The following is a 21,475-nucleotide window of genomic DNA, read 5'->3' as shown; positions in this document are numbered from 1 at the left end:
CTCTGAACCACAAGGGCAACCCACCACTAAATGTGTCTTTGTGCATTTGCAAGAAAAGTGAAGAAAGCTTGGGAGGTAATGTTTAAATGATCAATATCTATATTTGAAAGCTGTGTTTGTGCATGCTTCAGGTGCAATATAGTTAATATATTTGACTTTGATCAGCCTGTGACAAAAATAACAAACACTGAAGTGGAGAATAGTAGCAAGAGTCCTTAAAAAGGTAAATACGTCTGGGTACCAAGTACCTATCTTGCATTACTAATTGTGTAAACTGTTAAGATAACATAGTTGTAAAGTGTTTTAAACATTTTGTCTCTTTATGGGTTTTTTGTTTTTTGCATAGTTACAAAAAATACTGGTCAGGACTATCAATGTAAAATGCATCAGCCACTGATACCAACTCACAATACAGATATCAGTTGTTTTCAGGTAGAAATATTTCTTTTTTTCCTGCAGCAGTTTTTCCATGTAAAAGTTCTAGGCTCTGAGAAGAATTTCAAATGTATTATAGACATAATTTGGCTTTCTAGACTGTGACAAAAAAGTGACAGATTTTTGTATGTTTGTATTGCCATATAATAAAAAGTATATTCAGTAAGTACTAACACTGTTACCCTTAATACTTTAACAAAGGACATTGTGTTATTTTGGTGCAGTACAGTACATAAACTGGTTATATACTCCACTGTAATAACTTTAACATACAATGTTATAATGTAGTAAACAGTGATTTCCTTTTTAAACGATGTGCATAATAGAATATCATGCTTAGTGTGGAGCATGATGGACTTTTGCTGGTTCTTTCCCAGTCTATTTAGAGAATACTGTATGTTCAACACATTGTCTTTTTATAACAATATGTCAATATTAGTACAAATGCAAACTTTAGGACTTTCTTGTAAATATTGACGTTTTCAATAAAAACTGTACGTGAATAAAATACTCAGCAAGTATACTGTAACTACAGTACAAGCTAGTAAGGTCCTACCCCTGGAACTGTGACTAATAGATGAGCCATTAATTGAGCCATTAATGTGGCAAAGGGCATTGTTTATTTTTCGTAAATATTTATATGGCTGTGTTTTATTTAAACGTTTTAACTGTTGTGGATCCACAAAGTCTTGTTCTGTCTGTTTCACCATGTTTGCATCAGGTTACCCAACCTGCTGCTTCACTCTTTTAAATGGGGCTAACCTGATTGTTGGGCCGGACCTGGGGTGGGGTACGTAGCTTGTTGGTGGTTTGATCATAATTAAAGAATCCAAATCACTTTTCTTTTGCTTAGCTATACAAAACAGAATAAATTATTTTTGCATGAAATGAAGGAAGTGGGTATTAGGCAAAACAGAGAAATTGCTTTTGTAGACGACACAAAAATAATCTAGAACTAAGGCAGAACCAATTTTACAACACATCTCATTGCCTACATTCAATCATAATCCATAGTGGAATAAGGGGGAAATATTAAACTAATTTGAAAGCCTCCTTAATCAACCATTACATAAATGTATTAAATTGGGGGTATCTAGAAATCCAATCTTATGTTTGCTTGCATTTGTAAGACAAAAACAAGGTTTCAATAAGTTTAGAGCAGGCCATTTGGTCTACCGAGCCTATTTGATATTAAAGGGGATGCCATTCAGCTGTTTCTTGAAAGAAGCCAGGTCATCAGCTTTAATAATATGACAGGGTAGCTTGTCCCATACTCTGGCAAAAGCTGGTGTGAAGAAATGCCTCCTGTGCTGTTTTACAACTACTGTATTTACATTTGCATTTAAAAAACTCACTTTTCCTTTTGAATGCATTTGTACTCATTGCTTTTAAACTAAATAAAGAAGGACTATAAAGAAATATATAAAATAATTTAATTCTGCATATTAAACTGCAGCACTAAACTTACACCATTTCATGATTATTTTGCGTGTGGGGAAAATATATTTCATCATATTAAACAGGTAAGACAGAATGCAAATGAGAAGACGACACTTGACCTGTCTTGCTCATTTGGTAGATTAGTAGTTAAGTGAAACTAAAATTTAATGCAGCCTTGAATTGTAATGAATTACCTGTTATTTTCCAATTGTTGTTTCCATTGTGTCCTTGGTTCACTGAATATGATACCCCATAGAGTATGACCCCCTGGTTTGCCCCTGTCTATATCCCTTAGCAACTTGTATTCTTGAATCAAATCTTTCAATCTCCTTTGCTCTAAATTGAAAAGATGCAGCTCTTTTAATCCATTTATATACAACAATCCCCTGAGATCAGAAATATCCGTTTTGCTCTTTTTGAACTCTTTTGAAAGTTATGTCCTTTTTGTTATACAATTTCCAAAGGGCAACACAACATTATCAGTTCCTACTTGCACTCTTTACTGCATTGTAAAGCTTAAGCATAACCTCCCTACATATAAATTCCAGTTTACTATGTTTAAGAGAATTCTGTTTGCTTTTTATTGCTTCCTCACAATATCTTGATAAGGACATAGAAGAATCTGCATAAACACCAAGAATTCTTTCATGTCTAGGAACATTCTGCTCTGAACACGTAGTGATTGTTCCTACTACCAGTATGGATCGTTTTGCACTTATTGATGTCCGCCCACCCTTTATCTGTGCAATTATCCTACTGATTATTTGCCACTACCCTTATTTTGTAATTATTTTGCTTACTATATCAGAATCAAGAATGTTTATATGGATTAAGAAGAGCAAAGGGACTAAAAGAGATTCTGGGATCACACCACTGCTCACATTTGCCTAATCAGAAATAGTGCCCCTTAAAGCTACACAAGCTTCTTTTTTGGCTTTTGGTTCTTATGGGTTTTAATGTAAGAATCAAATACTGTACATTCACTATATTTTCATTCTTCTTTAAGGTTTGCCACAATGGGAGTTCTGTTCATCAAACTATGCAAACTGTTCCTTGTGTGCCTTTTCACAAGTTACAGTGCAATATGTGGGAGGCACAACTGTCACCTTTGTGACGAAAGGAGTATTTGTGATTGCTCTGCTGAAGAACTGCTGCAAGTACCTAATTTGCCCATGAAGAACATTTTAGTTCTCAATCTTTCTTTTAATAACATTGAAATTGTCACCGAAACAGACTTCAAAGTTTGGACAGAGCTCAAAGCATTGAGCTTACAGAACAACAAGATTCACTCAATTCATGAAAAAGCTTTCAGATTTCCAAAAAAGCTGGAATACTTGGACTTGTCCTACAACCAACTGGGCAATTTATCACCATCATGGTTTAATGATCTGGTCTTATTACAGCACCTGAACATTTTGGGAAATATCTACAGAACATTAGGTCAAGGCTTTATTTTCCAGTCATTAGGTGGGCTAAAGAGCCTGAAATTTGGAAATCCATCTTTCAAAGCTATATCTAATAAAGACTTTGTTGGGATCCAGAAGCTTGATGATATGGAGTTACATGGCAGTCACCTGAAGGAATATGAAAAGGGCAGCTTCAGGCATATAAAACATATTAGCCACGCTATTTTGAGCATCCATGGCCCATTCGAGAATGATGGAGTTTTAATACGAAAAATGTTGAAGGATCTTTCAAACTGTACAACTCACTTGGAATTGAAAGATATAGAGTTAACCCTTCCAAATTCAGTACAGTCATTTTCTGAAATTTGTCACGCAGGGGTGAAAAAGTTAACATTCAGAAATGTCTCTTTGTCAGACGAAGCTGTAGATGACTTCATTACAGTCACAATTAACTCAGGGCTGTCTTATTTAGGTATAGAGGATTCTCGGCTGTCCGGTAAGGGTGCCTGGAAAAAAGCTAGTAAAATTAAACCTGCTCTAAAGGCTCTTAAACTAGAAGCTGTGAATATAAAAAATTTAGAAATTACAAATTTCTATGCATTCACTTCTTTTCTTGATTTCCGGAATTATCTGCATTCTCTGAAAAGAGTGACTATCATTGACAGCAAAGTCTTTTTGATACCCTGCCTAACATCCCAGAGTTTTCAAAGTCTCGAATATTTGGACCTCAGTGGAAATCTGCTCACTGATTATGCCATGAAAGAAAGTGCATGTCATGGAAATGGGACATGGAAAAACCTTCAATATCTAAATTTGAGTAAAAACTCTTTGAAGTTTCTAGGACAATTGAGTCAATTACTCACTAATCTCAACAAGCTTGTTTCTCTAGACATAAGCCAAAATACATTTTTTGACGTGCCTGAGAGCTGTAATTGGCCTCCAAATCTCCAATATTTAAACCTTTCTACATCCAAAATTCAACTATTAACACCCTCTATTCCACAGAGTTTACACATTCTGGATTTAAGCAACAATGATCTGACTGTCTTCACAGTTAAATTACCTTTGCTCAAAGAGCTCTATGTGTCAGGCAACAAGTTCATGCAAATGCCTGATGGAAGACTGGTTCCAAGCCTTGAAGTGCTCTCAATTACAGGAAACAAACTCAACACACTTAATATGAAAAATATAAAAGCCTTTGAGAAACTTGCACTTTTGGAGGCTGGCAATAACAAATATGTATGCTCTTGTGAATTTGTGCCATTCATGCAAAAGGACATTACACACATGGTGAAACTGAATGACAGCCGTCAGGACTATGTATGTGACTCACCTTCTGTGATGAAAGGACTGCTGGTCTGGGATATACATCATTCAGTCTTTGAATGTCATATGATGATATCTTTGGCAGTAATGTGCACAGGCATTCTCTTTGTGTTTTTTATTATTGTGATCCTTTGCTACAAATTTCATGTACTTTGGTACCTAAGAATGACATGGGCATGGATTCAGGCTAAAAGAAAGCCCACCACCAGAGTCAATAATATTTACTATGATGCCTTCATTTCATACAGCGAAAGAGATTCTGAGTGGGTGGAGAACTACTTGGTCAATGAATTAGAAAGTACACAACCACCTTTTAGACTTTGCCTTCACAAACGTGACTTTCTTCCAGGAAAATGGATCATGGACAATATAATCAACTCTATAGAGCAAAGCCAGAAGACTCTTTTTGTTCTTTCCAAGCACTTTGTCAGTAGTGAGTGGTGCAGGTACGAGTTGGATTTCTCCCACTTCCGACTTTTTGATGAGAACAATGACACAGCCATATTAATTCTATTGGAACCAATCCCAAAGGAAACCATTCCAAAGAGATTCTGCAAGCTGCGCAAACTCATGAACTCTCAAACATATCTGGAATGGCCTGAAGATGAGGCACTACAACCCATATTCTGGCACAACCTTAAATTAGCAATAAAAAGAGAGGAATTCAATCTACGCTAACTTTAAAATGAAATCTTTTCTTTAACATTACAAAGAACAAAAATACAATTTTATTATGAACATTCAAGGTAAAGAGTGTTATATACAGTGATTCTATATAAATGCATACATACATTTTACTGTTTCTCCTTTTAGGCCTACAGATTTGCAAAATACAAATCTTGTTGAATAAATCTAAGCTCAGAATCATACATTTTTAAATGTTACTATCATCTTATTATTTCATTTTATCATGAGTGAACCGTTATTTAACAATTTAAGATTTAATTCCTCAAAGTTTGGGATATTATACTATATAGGTTACTTGTACATTAATGTCTTTCTTTGCTCCTCTGTTAATGTAGTGACAGGGTATTTAACTCACGTTTCCCATCTGTTCCATTTCAGTATTTTAATACAACTGATCCCTTAATTGTTATGCTGTATTGATGTAGTGGAAATGATCAATTAAATAATTAAGGAGCCCATTGTAACAAAATGGAAGGGCCACACTATGAAAAGCCCTAGTGTAGAGAGTTAGACATACCTGCTCTGAACATTTCCCAGCAGGCTTTGTAGACAAGTTGCATATTATACTGAATTCTTGGAGTAAATGTCCAAATAAACAGAGAAGACCTTTCCTTAACTAATAATTCCAAACATAGAATGTTTCACCCCAGCTCACAATTCGCAATACTTATTGAGATTGACAATCATTCATTTTCAGATCTTGCATTTTTTGTAACTAATTGTTGCTATCAGCAGTTTTTGATGTATTTACAGCAATTTTAAAAAGAAGAAAAACAATATAATAATTAATTAATTGCTTACATTTATATAGCACTATTCTGGACACTCCACTCAGGACACTCGCTTTAAAGGTAATGGGGACTCCCCTCCACCATCACCAATGTGCAGCATCCACCTGGATGATGCGACAGCAGCCATAGTGTGCCGGTACGCTCACCACACACCAGCTATCAGTGGGGAGAGCAGAGTAATGAAGCCAGTTCATAGATGGGGATTATTAGGAGGCCATGATTGGTAAGGGCCAATGGGAAATTTGGCCAAGATGCCGGTTTTACACCCCTACTCTTTTTGAGAAACGCCCTAGGATTTTTAAAGACCACAGAGAGTCAGGACCTCAGTTTTACATCTCATCTAAAGGACGGCATTTTTTTTTTACAGTATAGTATCCCCATCACTATACTTGAGGATTGGGACCCACACAGACTACAGGGTGAGCACCCCCTGTTGGCCCCACTAATACCACTTCCAGTAGTAACCTTAGTTTTTCCCAGGAGGTCTCCCATCCAAGTACTAACCAGGCTCACACCTGCTTAGATTCAGTGGGTTGCCAGTTGTGAGTTGCAGGGTGATATGGCTGCTGGCTATAATATAGAAAATATAAAAAAGGAACAACCCTAATATAACTGTTTACAAAACTATACTTGTGAATTGTGCTTGTTACTACATAAGCATTATTATTAGTTTTGTCAGCTAACCATTCCTTTCCTTTCTCCCACACAGAACGTCAAAACTATGAATTTAATTCAGACAGAGTTTTATAAATCTCTAGCTCTTCATAGACAAAATCAACCAATGCTTGGTAAACCACACACAGGTATAAGTTACTAATTGATTTTTAGACTGTCAGAATAAGACTTTTTTTAAAAACAAATCTACATTGCATAAAAAAAATAAAAATAAATAAAAATAAAATTGCATAAAAGGTGAAAAAAATGATAGGTCACTATTTACTGCTTGAATTTCAAGATATGCAGTCTGTACAATTTATCTTACCATTACAAAATTCATGAGAATGCTGTGCTACTACACATATGAATATGGCACTGCTATTTACATTAATAAATTATACCATTTTGTTTTTACAATATAAATACAGGATATACAGATACTTTTACAGCCATTACTGAAAGCATTACATGAACAAAATAGAACTATTCAAGTCCTAAGGTGTAATTAATACCATGAACCACACCAATTATTACAGGTTGCCAGGCAACCAGGTATCGTAACCAGTCCAGCAACTGACCATATAAAACATGAGTACGTTCCCAGCTTTTGTGTGCAGTTAAGGATTACAACAAAAACAATGCTCTAAGCATCTACCTCAGTCAGTACTATTTTTGGCTTTTGAACAATTTTAAGATTCACAAGATTATTGTGCAGGAGAACTATTCAGAATTTGAATATATCACTATAATATTACAAACATTACCTTTTACAGTACTTTGCATCAATAAACTACGAAACACAGAATTAGTTTAGATTTGTAACAAAGTTACAACTTTTTAAATATTTCAATACATTTTAAATCTATAAATATATTTCAACAAAGAATTTTAAATGCAAGACCTTCAGTGGGAAAACAGGCTTCAACTGATACTCAAAAGCACCTTCAAAACATTTTATACCCATCATTCAATATGTCAATAAATTGTGTAACTTGCAGAAACTTCATTTTTTTGGGCTTGCATTATTTGGGCAATTATAAAATACAGGGAAATTGTACATTAACTTTCACTTTCAGAATTGAGGCACAATTTTCCTTTGCGCTCAGACAATTATTAGACCACTCCATAATGAACTCATGTGTCCTGTGTTTTAATTCACACATTTTGTGTCTGAAACACACTGTCTGCATTTGCAATACCACAGAACTATCCGTTAACATCTATTTGAGGTATGTTCTCGTTTAAGAAAAAACTGTGGACATACCATGTGAAGGTGACCTCAATTTATAATAACACTAATAAAACATGCCAGCAGAGGGAGCTGCTTGCACCATGTCTTAATCAAAAGATGTCTTTACTGACCATTCAAAAGCAGAAGGAAGTCTTTCTGCTGACCCTGTGTCTCTTACTGTTAAGTGAATGTGTTCTATAGAGTGCTTCCTCATAAAAATAAATAACTAAAAATTAATTAAATAAACGCCTCACAGAATCCTATTTGTTCTTACACCCTTGTTTAAACAATGTTGCTTTTAAAAATAGTTTTTTATTCTATTACTGCAAATCCTTGGATGGGCAATCCTTAGATGTTTGTAAAGTTTGAAATTGACTTTACAATTCCTGGGGATATGATGTATTATTCTAAGTAGTACAACCTGCCATTCACACTGGTTTAAAGGATACGGATTATTCAGCATTTTCTTGAGGTCCACCTTCTCGTTACAGTAAGGGCAGGTTTGCTTCTTTCCCACAATACACCAACCCCGAATACAAAATTCATGAAATCTGATATCGGTAATCGTTAAGGAACTTCTTTATAAATACATTTCCACACTGAAATGTGTCCATGTTTACTAGAACTAATGTAACTATGCAGTTTACAGAACTATAAATCTAATGTACAATGCCTCAGAAATGCATTTGCTTTTTAAAATTAAAACATGACACAAAGCAATGAAAAGGTAGGAAAATTGCATGAAGATTTACATATGAAACACCATTTAACTTTCAAATGATCGGGTAAAAAGAAACAATGTTATGGCTGTGGAGTCTTCTTCAGGTGTGGAAGAACACCTGCATTTCTGTTGGAACTCATTATGCCTCCCACGGAATATTTTTCTAGACCTCTTCGTCATTTATGATCTTTTATACATATTCTCTTGTGTTCCTTGCCCCCTTCTCTCACTAAACTGGCATTCATTCTCTTAACAGCAATTTGTTCCAAGATTGGACTTTCTAACCACCTCCTATTCCTCTACAGATGTTGTCCTAATAATATCATTCCTAAAGGATTCTATCTTGAACTAAACACCTTTTCCTTTGACTTGGATACCACCCAGAGTAAAACTCACAGACTTCTTCAACTATTTTCTTTCCACACCCAAAGAAGGCTCCACAGCTGAAGTGTTGTGTCTCTTTTCTTTTTAGCATGGATTAAACCTTTATCTGTTCCTCTGCACTGTATCCATGCTACTTTCTACTCATACTTCTTTAACCATTTAACCTTCAATGATTTCCTGCAGACTGCAACATTTTTCACTAATCTTCTACTTTCAAATAAGGAATTATATCTCAGTGTAAAAAAATGCTTTTGTTTTAAAAATTAAAGCAGCTCCAAAGCCACTCATTTTCAGTGGATAACCCCCTCAAGACGAAGCAAAGGTACAACAAAAGCATATTTAAACAAGACAATCATTGTGCTCCCTTACATATTACATGTGCCCACATATTCTGCAACATATTGCAAATACCCAAGCTATGCTGAAAATTAAAACCGCTGTAACTTTATATTAAACATAAAATAAAAAAAAGAAAATGCACTTTATTTTCCAATTCAGTGGTTCTCAAAATAGCACTGCTATTTAAAAGATACATGTGACCACATGAGAGCTGGTAGGTGTTTTCAACGATTCCTTCTTCATCTAGATTCACAAATATTTTCTGTCCACACACAGCACAGATGTCGCCAGAGAGATTTCTTGAAGGCATAGCCCCAACATTATAATACTGAAATACAAAATAAGTAAATAAAATTATACATGTATAACACTTGGAAAAAAACATCATTTTACAAAACACAAAAAGTATCTAATTTATACAGAATTCAAAGCTTTTTAGAACTACCAATCATGACACTAAATTAGCCCAAGGAGTAGGAATGATACCTTTAGATCATCCCAGAAATTCTGGTTCATGCCTTTTAATCATTGTAGTTTTTATCAGAGACCAATGCATAAAATGACATTTTCAAAGACCAGAGTTATTGGATTTTATTTGTTGCTTTGTTACATGATTTACAATACCAATGAAAGTTATCAACAAAATATATTATACATTTAAAGCAGTAACTGTATTCAATTAGAAAAACAGGACAAGGACACTTACACCTATTGTAGAGGCCATATAATCTGAACATATCTCAGCAAAGTCTCTCCCCATGACTCCATAATACAAGCCATAAAACAGCAAAATCACACCAAAATCCATTGAATCTTCTGTTTTAATCCTGTTAAAAAGATTAAATAATGCATTTCTGAATTCATTCAAATAAAATGTTAACAAATTAATTGTTAAAGGAATACCACTATCAGTTATCGGCCTGATTAAAAACATCCTGTCTATGGGAGACATTGTCCAGAGAATGAGATGTTACGTTTCAATAATAAACATTTGAGCTCTGTGAAAGACAGGCTTACTTCTTGTAAGTCAGAAGATAATCACAACACTACAGGCTGTCACATTTGTCTGATCCATCTACATACTCACTTTCACACTGCAGCAACTGCAGCACAAGAAATGACTGCACATCAGCAAAATGACTGTAGTGTAATGTCTGCAAATTGTATTTTTTCTACAATTTTGTTTCCTATATATATATAACTAAAATATTAATTACACTTGAGTGTTACATTTCTTCAGTCCACCAGTACTGAAACCATGATTTAATGATGTGATAAACTGAAAAAATAATAAAAGAAAAAAAGAAGTCTGTTTGGGACCGTCAAAGCACTATTTGCTGCAGGAACCAAGTAACTGGAGTAGATACAATCTTTTTAAACCAGTATGTGTTGTCTATTTTATCTATCAATGTATTTAAAACAATGTTACAGACACTAAAAATCAGATTAATACAAAATCATTTGTATTGTAACATTTAAGGGTTTCTTATTACCAGGATTTACCCAAGCACAGACATACATAGCTAACAAGATCAGTGTAAAAGTTACATCTGAATAAAACTCTAAACTAATTTGCACAGCAGAAAAAGTAATGGAAAAGAAGCATATTAATTACTGGAGATGGTTCTATGTATTTTTGTCTTGTATTGAATCCATACACAAATATGCAAAATATGTACCCAAAATACTATTTGTATCATTAAGGTTAACAAATAATAATACTGCTGCTATATGTACTGTCTAGAATAAGACCCTAAAGAATACACTAGGAGCATGTTCTGTGGGTGGTCATATGAAAAATTGGACTACTGAGCATATCTGAATGTTAAAATATATAAATTACTCAAAGAGTGTCAATGGAAACAGCATTTGGATGGAAACAGACGTCAACAGATCAAGCCCTGGATCTGTCCCAGAACTTAGTCTCCAATCTGGTATTAAAACAGGTGGAAATGTTTTTACATTTACGATTCCAACACCTAAAGAAATACAACTTCACCCCAACATCTACCTAAACGTACTTACATATGCATATAATTTATAGGACATACCTGAAGAATAAATTGAACCCAAACATGGTAAACATAATTGCAACATATCCAACAATACCCACTGCATAACTCAGCTTGTAGATGAGGAGAAACCACTTATATACCATTCTGTTGGAAAGAAGAAAAATGTCTTTAGATTTCTTAATATTTACATTCATATACATGCCAATATGAATGTTGTAAATAAAGGAAGGTGTCTTACTGTCAGGAAATCACAAGTCTGAATCCAATCTTTTAAAGATTAACTTAATTCAGTGAAACACTGGCCTTCTGTTGTTGTTTTTTTGTTAGTTTTTACATGGGGAAAAAAATCAAAAACTTGCAAGTAACTACAAATGTCTGGATCTTTTGTTCTGATAACAATGCTTAATGACCAACTACTGATTTATATATAAGGTTTTATATTAAAGAGAGGTACTCAAATGAATTCCTACATTAAGAAATGAATGTGTTCTTTTTTTCTCTTAAATAATTATTAACTTAACAAGCCACTACTACTATTTTTCTTAGGTCCTTTAGTTTCTAGAGATGACCTAAGCGTGAAGGGTTATGTAGTTATCTGGTCTGCTTTATTTATTTTGAAATATCAAAATTATGTTTTTAATAATCATTTAATTTCTTAATTCTCACAATGAAAAAAAAAAGGTTCCTGGTGGGATGTCCCATTTTCCTCATTATCATTCCATTTTGGACTTTTAATGACTGTATTCGATTCAACTGCAGTCCCCATTTCTCAGACTGGTAATTAAATAATCGGTAACAAAATAAATTTGTTGATGGCAAAAAAAAATTGACAAATTTGGAATTAAACACAAAATTATAAACTTTATGAAAGTGCTCTGTTGTAAAGTCCTGGTCTCGCCACAGGCGAGAGTTCCCACAAATTGCGACGTGATGAGGCCATTCCTGCTCTTCCTTTAATTAGTCTATATTACTGTTATTTCCAGGTCTTAACTCATCGAGAATTGAGGACGTTACCTACAGAACCTGGCGGACTGCACCACTCTGGGACTAGGAGCGAATGTCACTGGCTTTAAGAGAACTATAAAACCTGAGTAACACAAGTTTTGCACAAATATTTAGAGCTATCAGTGAAGGTAATGAATATCTACATAAAGCCCTCCTTACATAAGAAAGCAAAGTTCTTAATATTGAACTGGAGGTAAATCTTACTTTCTAACTACACAAACACTGAAACTAGCTGTTTGGGCAAAAAAAGGAAAGCGGCAGTGAGCTATTGGTGGAGGTTAGAACGTACCGTGGCGTTCTTCCGGACAGAGGTTTTCGGGTAGCTCTGAAGATGACGTAACTGGTTATCACTGAGAACATTCCCCACGTGGAGAGAAAACGCCACCAATACAATTTTAAAGTGAAATACAAAGGGACGACCCACATCTGCAGCAAGGTTACCATCTGTCAAAGAAATACAGAACACTTGAAATACGTCTGAAAGCAGTGCAGTAGCTTTCCTGTGCAACCACATTAAATGCAATAATGGAACCAGACTTTGCTTTACATAGAGAATGCTTTAAGTTGACATGATGTCACATTTAATTTTATTTCTAAGATCTTCATCCCTTGTTAAGTGAATAAAAGAAAAAAATAGAACAGACTGCACTAATGAAGCTTAGTTATCATTCTTTTATTTATTTTCCAAACAGTTTCACTGTGGTTTGGGAGAAGGTGCTGAGGAAAGATCCCTAGGAAGATACAGGTTCATACAGTAAACTCAGTCTTGAACATTTGTTTACTGTCATGCAAAAACTTGAAGTCTGTGGAACTGTACTAATGAAAACCGACTCTAGATTTAGCAATTAATCTTGAGAAGACCAGAAGGAAATAGACTCTTCCACTGTGAGAAGAAACTGTCACTTCCATAGTTGCTATTATTCTACACATGCAGGCGATTCTGCTACATGTGCCAGCAGGATGGAACCTGGGACCTGGAACGCATTAAATATTGGTAGATGAGAGGTCACCATCTGGATGCATGTAATAACCCATCTAAAATATTGGCAAACAGCAAAATTGTCATATGGATCATATTAGACTGACTTCAACTCATCTACACATCATAGCGAGAGGAATTTCCTGACAAATCAGACTGATGCCCAGAGGTAAAATGTTTTTCTCATTACTGGCTTTTAAATGAGCTGAGCACTACAGAGGTAGGTAGAATGCTTTCATTTAAACCAGTAGGTCTGGTTATTTGACAAAGCCAGTACTTTTAATTACACAGAGGAATAAAAGAAAAGGATAAAGTCTTCATAAAATCACTAAAGGCTAATTGCCTTCTTAATCGAATTATTATATTATAATAGAAACTTGTACAGTATATGCATTTAGCGACCTTAGTAAGACAGACTGCATATAAATGTCAATTCCCCTAGGAAAATCCTAGGCAGATTATTACGATGACCACAAGTCCTGGAAAACAAAGAGACATACCAGAAACCATTAAACCTCAATTATAGCATTATAAAAAAGGATAGGCTGTAGCCCACACTATGCGTGATTGATGTCCCTCTGTAACTACTGGAGAAGGCCATAATCTCCAAATGTACCTAGTGTATATCAGACCAACGTATTATAATATCAGTAACAGGGCTCCATCTTGAAACTGCAATTTAGGGGAAACAATTATAAATGAAACATTGTCATTCATGTTCTGCATAAACACAGATGAACTAAAACAAGAGTACCAAAGAATATAGATTTATAACCTGGAGTACTACAGAAAAGCATTTAATGTGTTACTCCAACAAAAGTAAAGAAAAAAAAGACAGCAAGTTAGTACTCACATTGTATGATCTACAATGTCGCTGCTTCCACTGGACCAGGACAATCTGAGCTACCACCAGGGTAGCAATAAGAATAAGAACCATCTCAGCATGCATGGCTTCATGACCTCTGTGTTTTATATGCATCTTTTCATGCTCCATCCTGGAAACAGGCACAACTGAATTTAGGTGAGAAACTCTTGTAAATTCAGAACGTACAAGACAGCAAAAATAGAACTATGAAAAAGTGTTGCGAAACTATGATACCATATCTGACCATCTGTAGCTCTTGTTATCGTCTGTATCAATTGCTCAACCCATCAGAGAATGAATAATGAACAACACTGTACACAACACATTCATTTCACTTTTAATAATAGTTATCAAACACAATTAAAAATAATATACATACTGTTACAGCTTTAGGTAACTGAGAAGTGTCTCTCAGATTTTAGATAAAGCTTGTGACATTTGGAAGAGTAAACACTTTTAGCTTCTAAGAAAGGGGAGGGAAATTGCAGAAACAACTGTAAAGCTTTACAAGCTTAAAGCTTGTACAGACACACACAATATAAGACCATATTGAGAGGAACAAGAAGGAAGAGACAAGAAGCAGAAGGAGGAGAGGAGAGACAAGTCCAGAGGACTGGGACTTGAAGCTTGCATTGGGCAAGCCCCTACTTCATGATCATAGCCAGCAGCCATATCACTCTGCAACTCACAACTGGCAACCCACTGAATCTAAGCAGCTGTGAACCTGGTCAGTATCTGGATGGAGACTTCCTGGGAAAAACTAAGGTTGCTGCTGGAAGAGGTATTAGTGCGGCCAGCAGGGGGTGCTCACCCTGTGGTCCATGTGGGTCCTAATGCCCCAGTATAGTGATGGGAACACTGTACTGTAAACAGGCGCTCTCCTTCGGATTAAACGTAACAAACTGAGGTCCTGACTCTCTGTTGTCATTAACAATCTCAGGGTGTTTCTCAAAAAGAGTAGGGGTGTAACCCCAGTGTCCTAGCCAAATTTCCAATTGGCCCTTACGAATCATGGCCTCCTAATAATCCCCATCTATGAATTGGCTTCATTACTCTGCTCGTCTCCCCACTGTGTGGTGAGCGTTCTGGCGCACTATGGCTGCCGTCGCATCATCCAGGTGGATGCTGCACATTGGTGGTGGTGGTGGGGAGTCCCTGTTACCTGTAAAGCGTTTTGAGTGGAGTGTCCAGAAAAGCGCTATATAAGTGTAAGTAATTATTATTATCATCATCATCATCATCATTATCCAAACCAAACCTGCCTGGAGCTAAGTATTTGAACCTTCCTAGAGAACAGTGTGCAATTCTGTGAACTTGAGTTTCCCGGGTAAAAGATCCCTCAGTTAGAAACATCTTTCCTGCATTTTTACGGATAGGGATAAAGGCTCCCATTAATTTTTTGGCATTCGTAGTGCAGAGAGAGTTTAATGCTTAGTAGCAGTCTGGAGTTTTCTGGGTGACCAGAATGTTAGGCCTCTGAAACACCTTGTTTGTAAATACTGTAAACAGAGTAACTTGTGTGTTTAATGTTTTGTGTAGTGTAGTTTGTGTCTCATGATCATTAATAAATATTTGTTTAACTAACTGTGCCTGGATTATTACTTCTCTAAACAAAGCTGTGCCAGAGAATAAATAATTAATGTGCCTCTAATTATACCAACCACTCAGATATATTCTAAAGACATTTATAAGTTGGTGGTTATAAATAATTATTTCACTTATTGACTAATCCACTTGGTTAAATCCTAATTTTCATAATTTGTAACAATACAAGAAGTCCCTCTAAGTGAAATCCTATTAAAATTAAGTCTATATCCACCAGTTCTTCATAAAAGAAACTAAGTCTCTGTTCTTGCTCTGAAAAAGACCTACTGGTCTAGCTTCACCAGTTGTGTGTGCTGTAATGTTAATCAGTAAAAACTTCATGGAGAATTCAAATTATTATTCTAATTTTAATAGGAGTTGCTGTCTTATTGACCCTGGAGGATGGGTTTTGTATCCAGTTTTCCCTGAATGAAGTATTCCATTTTCAAAAAGGTTAATTTAGGTACTGTTGTAAATCTGGCATCACCACTGTTACAGAACAATGTACTTACTTCCAGTTATCTTCTGGTGACATTTTCAAAAGATCACGCTACAATAAAAACAGGAACAAAGTGTAAGACTACAGTAAATAAAAATACATAAGTTAATGCTACTGAAAATTATACTCCTAGTAACACAACTAAACACTAAAAGTTGATTTAGAAAGACTCAGTAGTTTCATCAAAGAAGTATGGAAACTTACCCTAGTATGCATTTTAAGCCACACAAAAGAAAGTACACATACCTAAACTGTACTTAATTCACTGTTTTAGAAGATTTGCATGCTACATAATATTTACTGAATACAAATTTCCATGAGCCATTACATAGTGATAGCATCTTACAGCTATAATTAAGTTATTTAACATGCACAGAGAAGATGTTGCTGAAAGAAATTCAATTCAGATTTCCTTCACGGATTAATGCTGCCAACTCTTTGATTTCACTGGACATTTTTATGCTGACAATGCTGGATTAAAAAGAGGCAGATGAAGAAATAAAAAAGAAACAGTGAGTAAAACAAAAACAAGTTGGAAAATATCTTCTCTTTGGAAATTTCCAGTTTTACTCCAAGTTGGCCAAAACCATTTATTTACTGAAATATTTTCTGATCTGCTAAGAATGTGTCTCTATAGAACTCGCCTAACACTGAATTTGCTAAAGTAATTCCAGAACACATTCCTGTGTGTTCCAGAAGTACATTTGCTGTACCATGGGAGATGAGTTAGCTTCTGGAAGAGGCATGTGCCAGGAAAAACTGGGTGGCATTAAATATATGTTCCTCTTCAACTAAAGGTATGATGCTAGTGGTATCAGCACTCAATAGTTGTTGAAATCTTATTTACAGATTGTTCGGCACAATCGTTTAGGGCAACACCACAAACATTTGCAAAAGTACTGGATAATCCACGTAAATACTGCAAAGAAAAATACATCACTTTCCACTTAAATTACATCTTTTCATGCTCATTTTCAGCAGAACCGGGTTAGCTGTAGGTCAAATTTGCCAAATTGAACTGCATTGACATAATTTTAGATACACACAACACCCGTCACATAAATTAATATTCATATTTTATTTGCAAAACCTGTCAAACAAAAATGTGGTTAAACGTAGAGCCAGAAGTCTCATTTTCTTAAGTAAAAACGCCCTGCAGTCCGTAAGAAATGAGTACCCAATATGATTTTTTACGATTATCTAAAAAATAATCGCAGCGCAAGCAAAGTATTTTTAGGACAGAAGCTACAGTATGAAGCTATGATAAAACACTGACAACCATAGATAATTATCGCTGAGAAATTACCTCTTTTTTCAAGGCAACAACGAAGAAACAATACCGGCTGGCAAACCTAGCGAAATAATGCACGTTGTTTTGTTTTCATTTGCTATTAGAAATGAAAACAGTAAACACTACGACAAGTGATAAGTTTTAAGAGAATATGTTTCAACTTGTAAAACTTCCAAATTCAATATATGAAGTAAATAGGTCTTATGCATCTGGAAACATTAAAAGACAGGCCGGATGTTTTAAAATACTTGGTAGCTTTCTTATCTTGCACCGCTGTCTCTTAGCACAGATCAATCTCTTGCCACGTTGCAGAAACAACCTAGCTAATCATTACATGGATTTACGGGCTATCGCTTACAATAAACAGGAATATATGTATAACCCACACATAAAAGTGAAAATATAAAATAACAGCAATTCTTTATATACCTGCTCATTAAGGGAATCTATTTCCACTACCTGGGCAGCCACAGCGGCCATGACTCTTCTACTTAAAGACACACCGCAGACAGCTGATTCACCGTCTCGATCTGCTATTCACGTAGGGAGTTACGCACTATACGGAAGCTATATCCTGCACCAGAAACAGGGAACTGACGCATATGACTTTTTATAGTAATGCAAACGTCGGAATTCGGTGATGTGTGTAGTGTAAAATTCAGGTCAGGCAGTGAATGTCAGTAGCTACCATTAGCTACCTCTTGTGTTCCGCGACTTTTGTTTATTATTTCATTCGCTATTCATTTCAGTCGTATAAATGATGACAGAAAAACGAGTGGTGCTGCGCAAGGCGGTCAGGTTTTAAATTCCTGCAATAAGCTATACAATACACAGCTAAGACTTGCTAGAGATATCACGATCTAATACCAGGTATGTCTCTACCTTCAAGGAGGGGAACAGATGAAATGTGGATTGCGGGAAAGAGAGAATTTGCAACCAGCTTGACGAGGTATTTAAGAACTATGGGTCCACAGTTCAAAATACCTCAGTGCTTAATTCCCTACAGGACGTATCGAGTATTGAACGACCTAAGTAATTTGAATATAGATGTCTTGGCTTATTGAAAAAATACAAAATGTGTAATTTTGTATTGGGTATACTCAACTCTTATTCAGAATGCTGCACCAAATTGTCATAACCCGAGGTTTAAAAACTAGATGAAAATATGGAACCAACCTGTTAACTGAATGGGCAACCCGCAGCTTTTCTGCTAAAAGAGGGTAGAATATACATGAATGGAAGGAGAGGTACCAACAATATTTATGGACATATCCATCAAAACTCCCCAAGGATTATTAATTAGGGTGGGGATCCGCTACACAAATATACAATCAAAACAGAAGGCACATTTATATAGAAATACTACAATATAATAATAGTATGTTCTTCTCAGTACCCCCAGGAAAGTGACTTGGGTTTGTCTGTCAACATTATAACAACCTTAAACATACGACTGTAAAATATATTAATTCACAACAAGAATATACAATTTTGAAATTGATGTATTGATCGTGTTTTATGTGACATAAATAAAATGAAAATATTATAGCATGTGCATTACAAAGTGCCTGGCCTCATCACCCCCGGTTTTATTCCCTCTCCCTGCTCCGGATTCCGTTCCGGTTTTTGATTGTGTTTTGTTTTCATCTTGTCTGGATTTCCTGGTTTTACGACTCTTGGACATCGCCCCGGACTTCCCCCCTGGACTCCCTTGGATTTGTTCACCTGGACCACGCCCCCCTGAGCACCAGGGCACTGTCGTCACACCCCCCTGTTCGTCTACTTTGTCTACCAGCCCAGTTCCTCACCGTCTCCCCTGTTTTTGTTGCACTCCCTTCCGGATTCTATTGTCTGCATAGGGTCCTGGAAAACCACTTCGTGACAGCGCTTTAGCCATGTGCACGCAAGGTGTGCTGAGAACAGCATCTGGGGGCTTGACTACGGAACTGTATATAGTGGGACGGAGGCTGGGAGACGGCCTCTTCCCTTTGTGTGTGTGTTAGTGTAGGTGCAGCGCTGTAACCCCTGTCCCTCTGTGTGTACCTTTCCCCGATTTTGGTTACTAAATGTATTGTTCAACCCCATTCCCTGAGTCCCATGCCTGCTCCATTCCTGACCCAAGCCCGCGGTCATTACATTGGTGTCAGGAGCAGGATGGAATGGAGCGGTCAGAGTCCCAGAGCAGTCTGGTGAGAGGCCCAGTGTGCGGGGAGAGAGCCCAAGCTGAGACGGAGGGTCCTGGCATGGACGGAGAGTCTGCCCAGACGGAGGTCCCCAGCCCAAACGGAGAGACCAGCAGGAGGAGCCTGCGGAGCAGCCTGCCTTGCATGTGCAGCCTGGAGGGACAGTTTAGGGACGGTTTGGGGTCAGCGGGATGCCTGACTCTTCAGGTGGGGGCAAAGTAGCGCCACGCGGAGTGCTTTAGCCATGTGCATGCAGGGTGGGCTTAGAACAGTGCCTAGGAGTGGGCCTATTGGACTTTATATAGTGGGACGGAGGCTGGGAGACAGCCTCTTTCCTTCGTGTGTGTGTGTTAGTGTAGGTGCAGTGCTGTAACCCCTGTCCCTCTGTGTGTACCTTTCCCTGGTTCGAGTTATTATATGGGTTGTTTAACCCCATTCCTTGAGTCCTACGCCTGCTCCATTCTGTACCGAAGCCCACGGTCATTACACTGTAAAAAAAGATGCCGTCCTTTGGATGAGATTTAAAACTAAGGTCCTGACTCTCTGTCGTCATTAAAAACCCCAGGGGGGTTCTTGAAAAGAGTAGGACCTGGCCAAATTTACAATCATGGCCTCCTAATAATGCCCATCCCCAACCTTCATCACTCTGTTCTCCTCCTCACTCCTCACTGATAGTTGATGTGGGGTGAGTGTTCTGGCGCACTATGGCTGCGGAAGGGAGTTCCAATTACCTGTGCTTTGAGTGGAGTGTCCAGAAAAGCGCTATATACAGTAAGTATATGGTATTATTTATATTATTATTACAAAAATAAACCTGCTTTGGATTTGGAAAATAAGATTTTGTGGTCAGAAATTATCAGTGATGCATTGTGTAATAATAATAATTGCTTACACTTATATAGTGCTTTTCTGGACACTCCACTTAAAGCGCTTTACAGGTAATGGGGACTCCCCTCCACCACCACCAATGTGCAACATCCACCTGGATGCTTGGGGACACTCAAAGGAGTGTGAGTTCAAATAAAATACTCCATAAAGGATTAATATTGTGATGAGATGCATCTGCAGCAAAATAAGACTCAAGACATATAGTCATGTTGCATTTTATTTTAGTGTACACATTTTAAATTTTATTTCCTGGATGTCTAGAATTGTAAGTACCAGTTATTTTCTGCATGTATGTGTTTATACTGTATATGTAAGTGGTATATATACTGTAGATAGACATGACGTCATATTTCCAAAAGACTGTAGCTTTGATTGTATATTAACAGTATGTTTCAAATGTATACATTACTAATTTTCTTTAAAATGCAAATATTGCCAATGTATTTGAAATCTACAGAAAAATAGAAATAAGAACCAGAACATAGCCAAAGAATATGCTTTGTTCATTCATTGCTTAATAGCATCAGTACAATTCTGTGTTTCGGGGATGACAAGCACTATATAAAGAAGGCGAAGTCTTTTTGCAATACCGTTTTGCGACATTAGAGGGCTCTCGCCCTATAGTTGAGCCCAATAGAACTATCAATCACAAGATACTGTAGCACAACCTCGGTATACATGTAAAGCACAAACACATTATGTGTTATTACAGAGGTGTTATTATAATGAAATATCAAGTACAAGACAAA

General features: G+C 36.5%; 2 protein-coding genes across 5 annotated transcripts; one reads left to right on the top strand and one right to left on the bottom strand.

Annotated features, from left to right (window-relative positions):
* tlr2 (toll-like receptor 2) lies at positions 1-5,300 on the top strand. 2 transcript variants are annotated; one of them, XM_015344720.2, is made up of 2 exons: positions 1-75; positions 2,882-5,300. In XM_015344720.2, exon 2 carries the CDS (start codon positions 2,892-2,894, stop codon positions 5,283-5,285), a length of 2,394 nt encoding a protein of 797 aa, XP_015200206.2. In that variant the 5' UTR covers positions 1-75; positions 2,882-2,891; the 3' UTR covers positions 5,286-5,300. The 2 variants fall into 2 exon arrangements, with proteins under 2 accessions (XP_015200206.2, XP_015200205.2); XM_015344719.2 differs by having other exon boundaries at positions 24-223.
* Positions 5,301-5,312: 12 nt separating this feature from the next.
* rnf175 (ring finger protein 175) lies at positions 5,313-18,178 on the bottom strand. 3 transcript variants are annotated; one of them, XM_006629485.3, is made up of 9 exons: positions 18,085-18,178; positions 16,378-16,415; positions 14,270-14,411; positions 12,727-12,881; positions 11,469-11,576; positions 10,124-10,244; positions 9,612-9,745; positions 8,423-8,524; positions 5,313-7,346 (listed from the first exon to the last, which is right to left on the bottom strand). In XM_006629485.3, the coding sequence occupies exons 1-9, from the start codon at positions 18,133-18,135 to the stop codon at positions 7,226-7,228; spliced, it is 972 nt and encodes a 323-aa protein (XP_006629548.2). In that variant the 5' UTR covers positions 18,136-18,178; the 3' UTR covers positions 5,313-7,225. The 3 variants fall into 3 exon arrangements, with proteins under 3 accessions (XP_006629548.2, XP_015200207.1, XP_015200208.1); XM_015344721.2 differs by having other exon boundaries at positions 18,115-18,154; XM_015344722.2 differs by lacking the exon at positions 18,085-18,178 and adding an exon at positions 17,671-17,772.
* Between the last annotated feature and the right edge of the window lie 3,297 nt (positions 18,179-21,475).

The sequence above is a fragment of the Lepisosteus oculatus genome, chromosome 1 (assembly GCF_040954835.1).
Source record: "Lepisosteus oculatus isolate fLepOcu1 chromosome 1, fLepOcu1.hap2, whole genome shotgun sequence".
NCBI classification, from domain to species: domain Eukaryota; kingdom Metazoa; phylum Chordata; class Actinopteri; order Semionotiformes; family Lepisosteidae; genus Lepisosteus; species Lepisosteus oculatus.
This window is presented reverse-complemented; position numbering and strand designations above follow the sequence as displayed.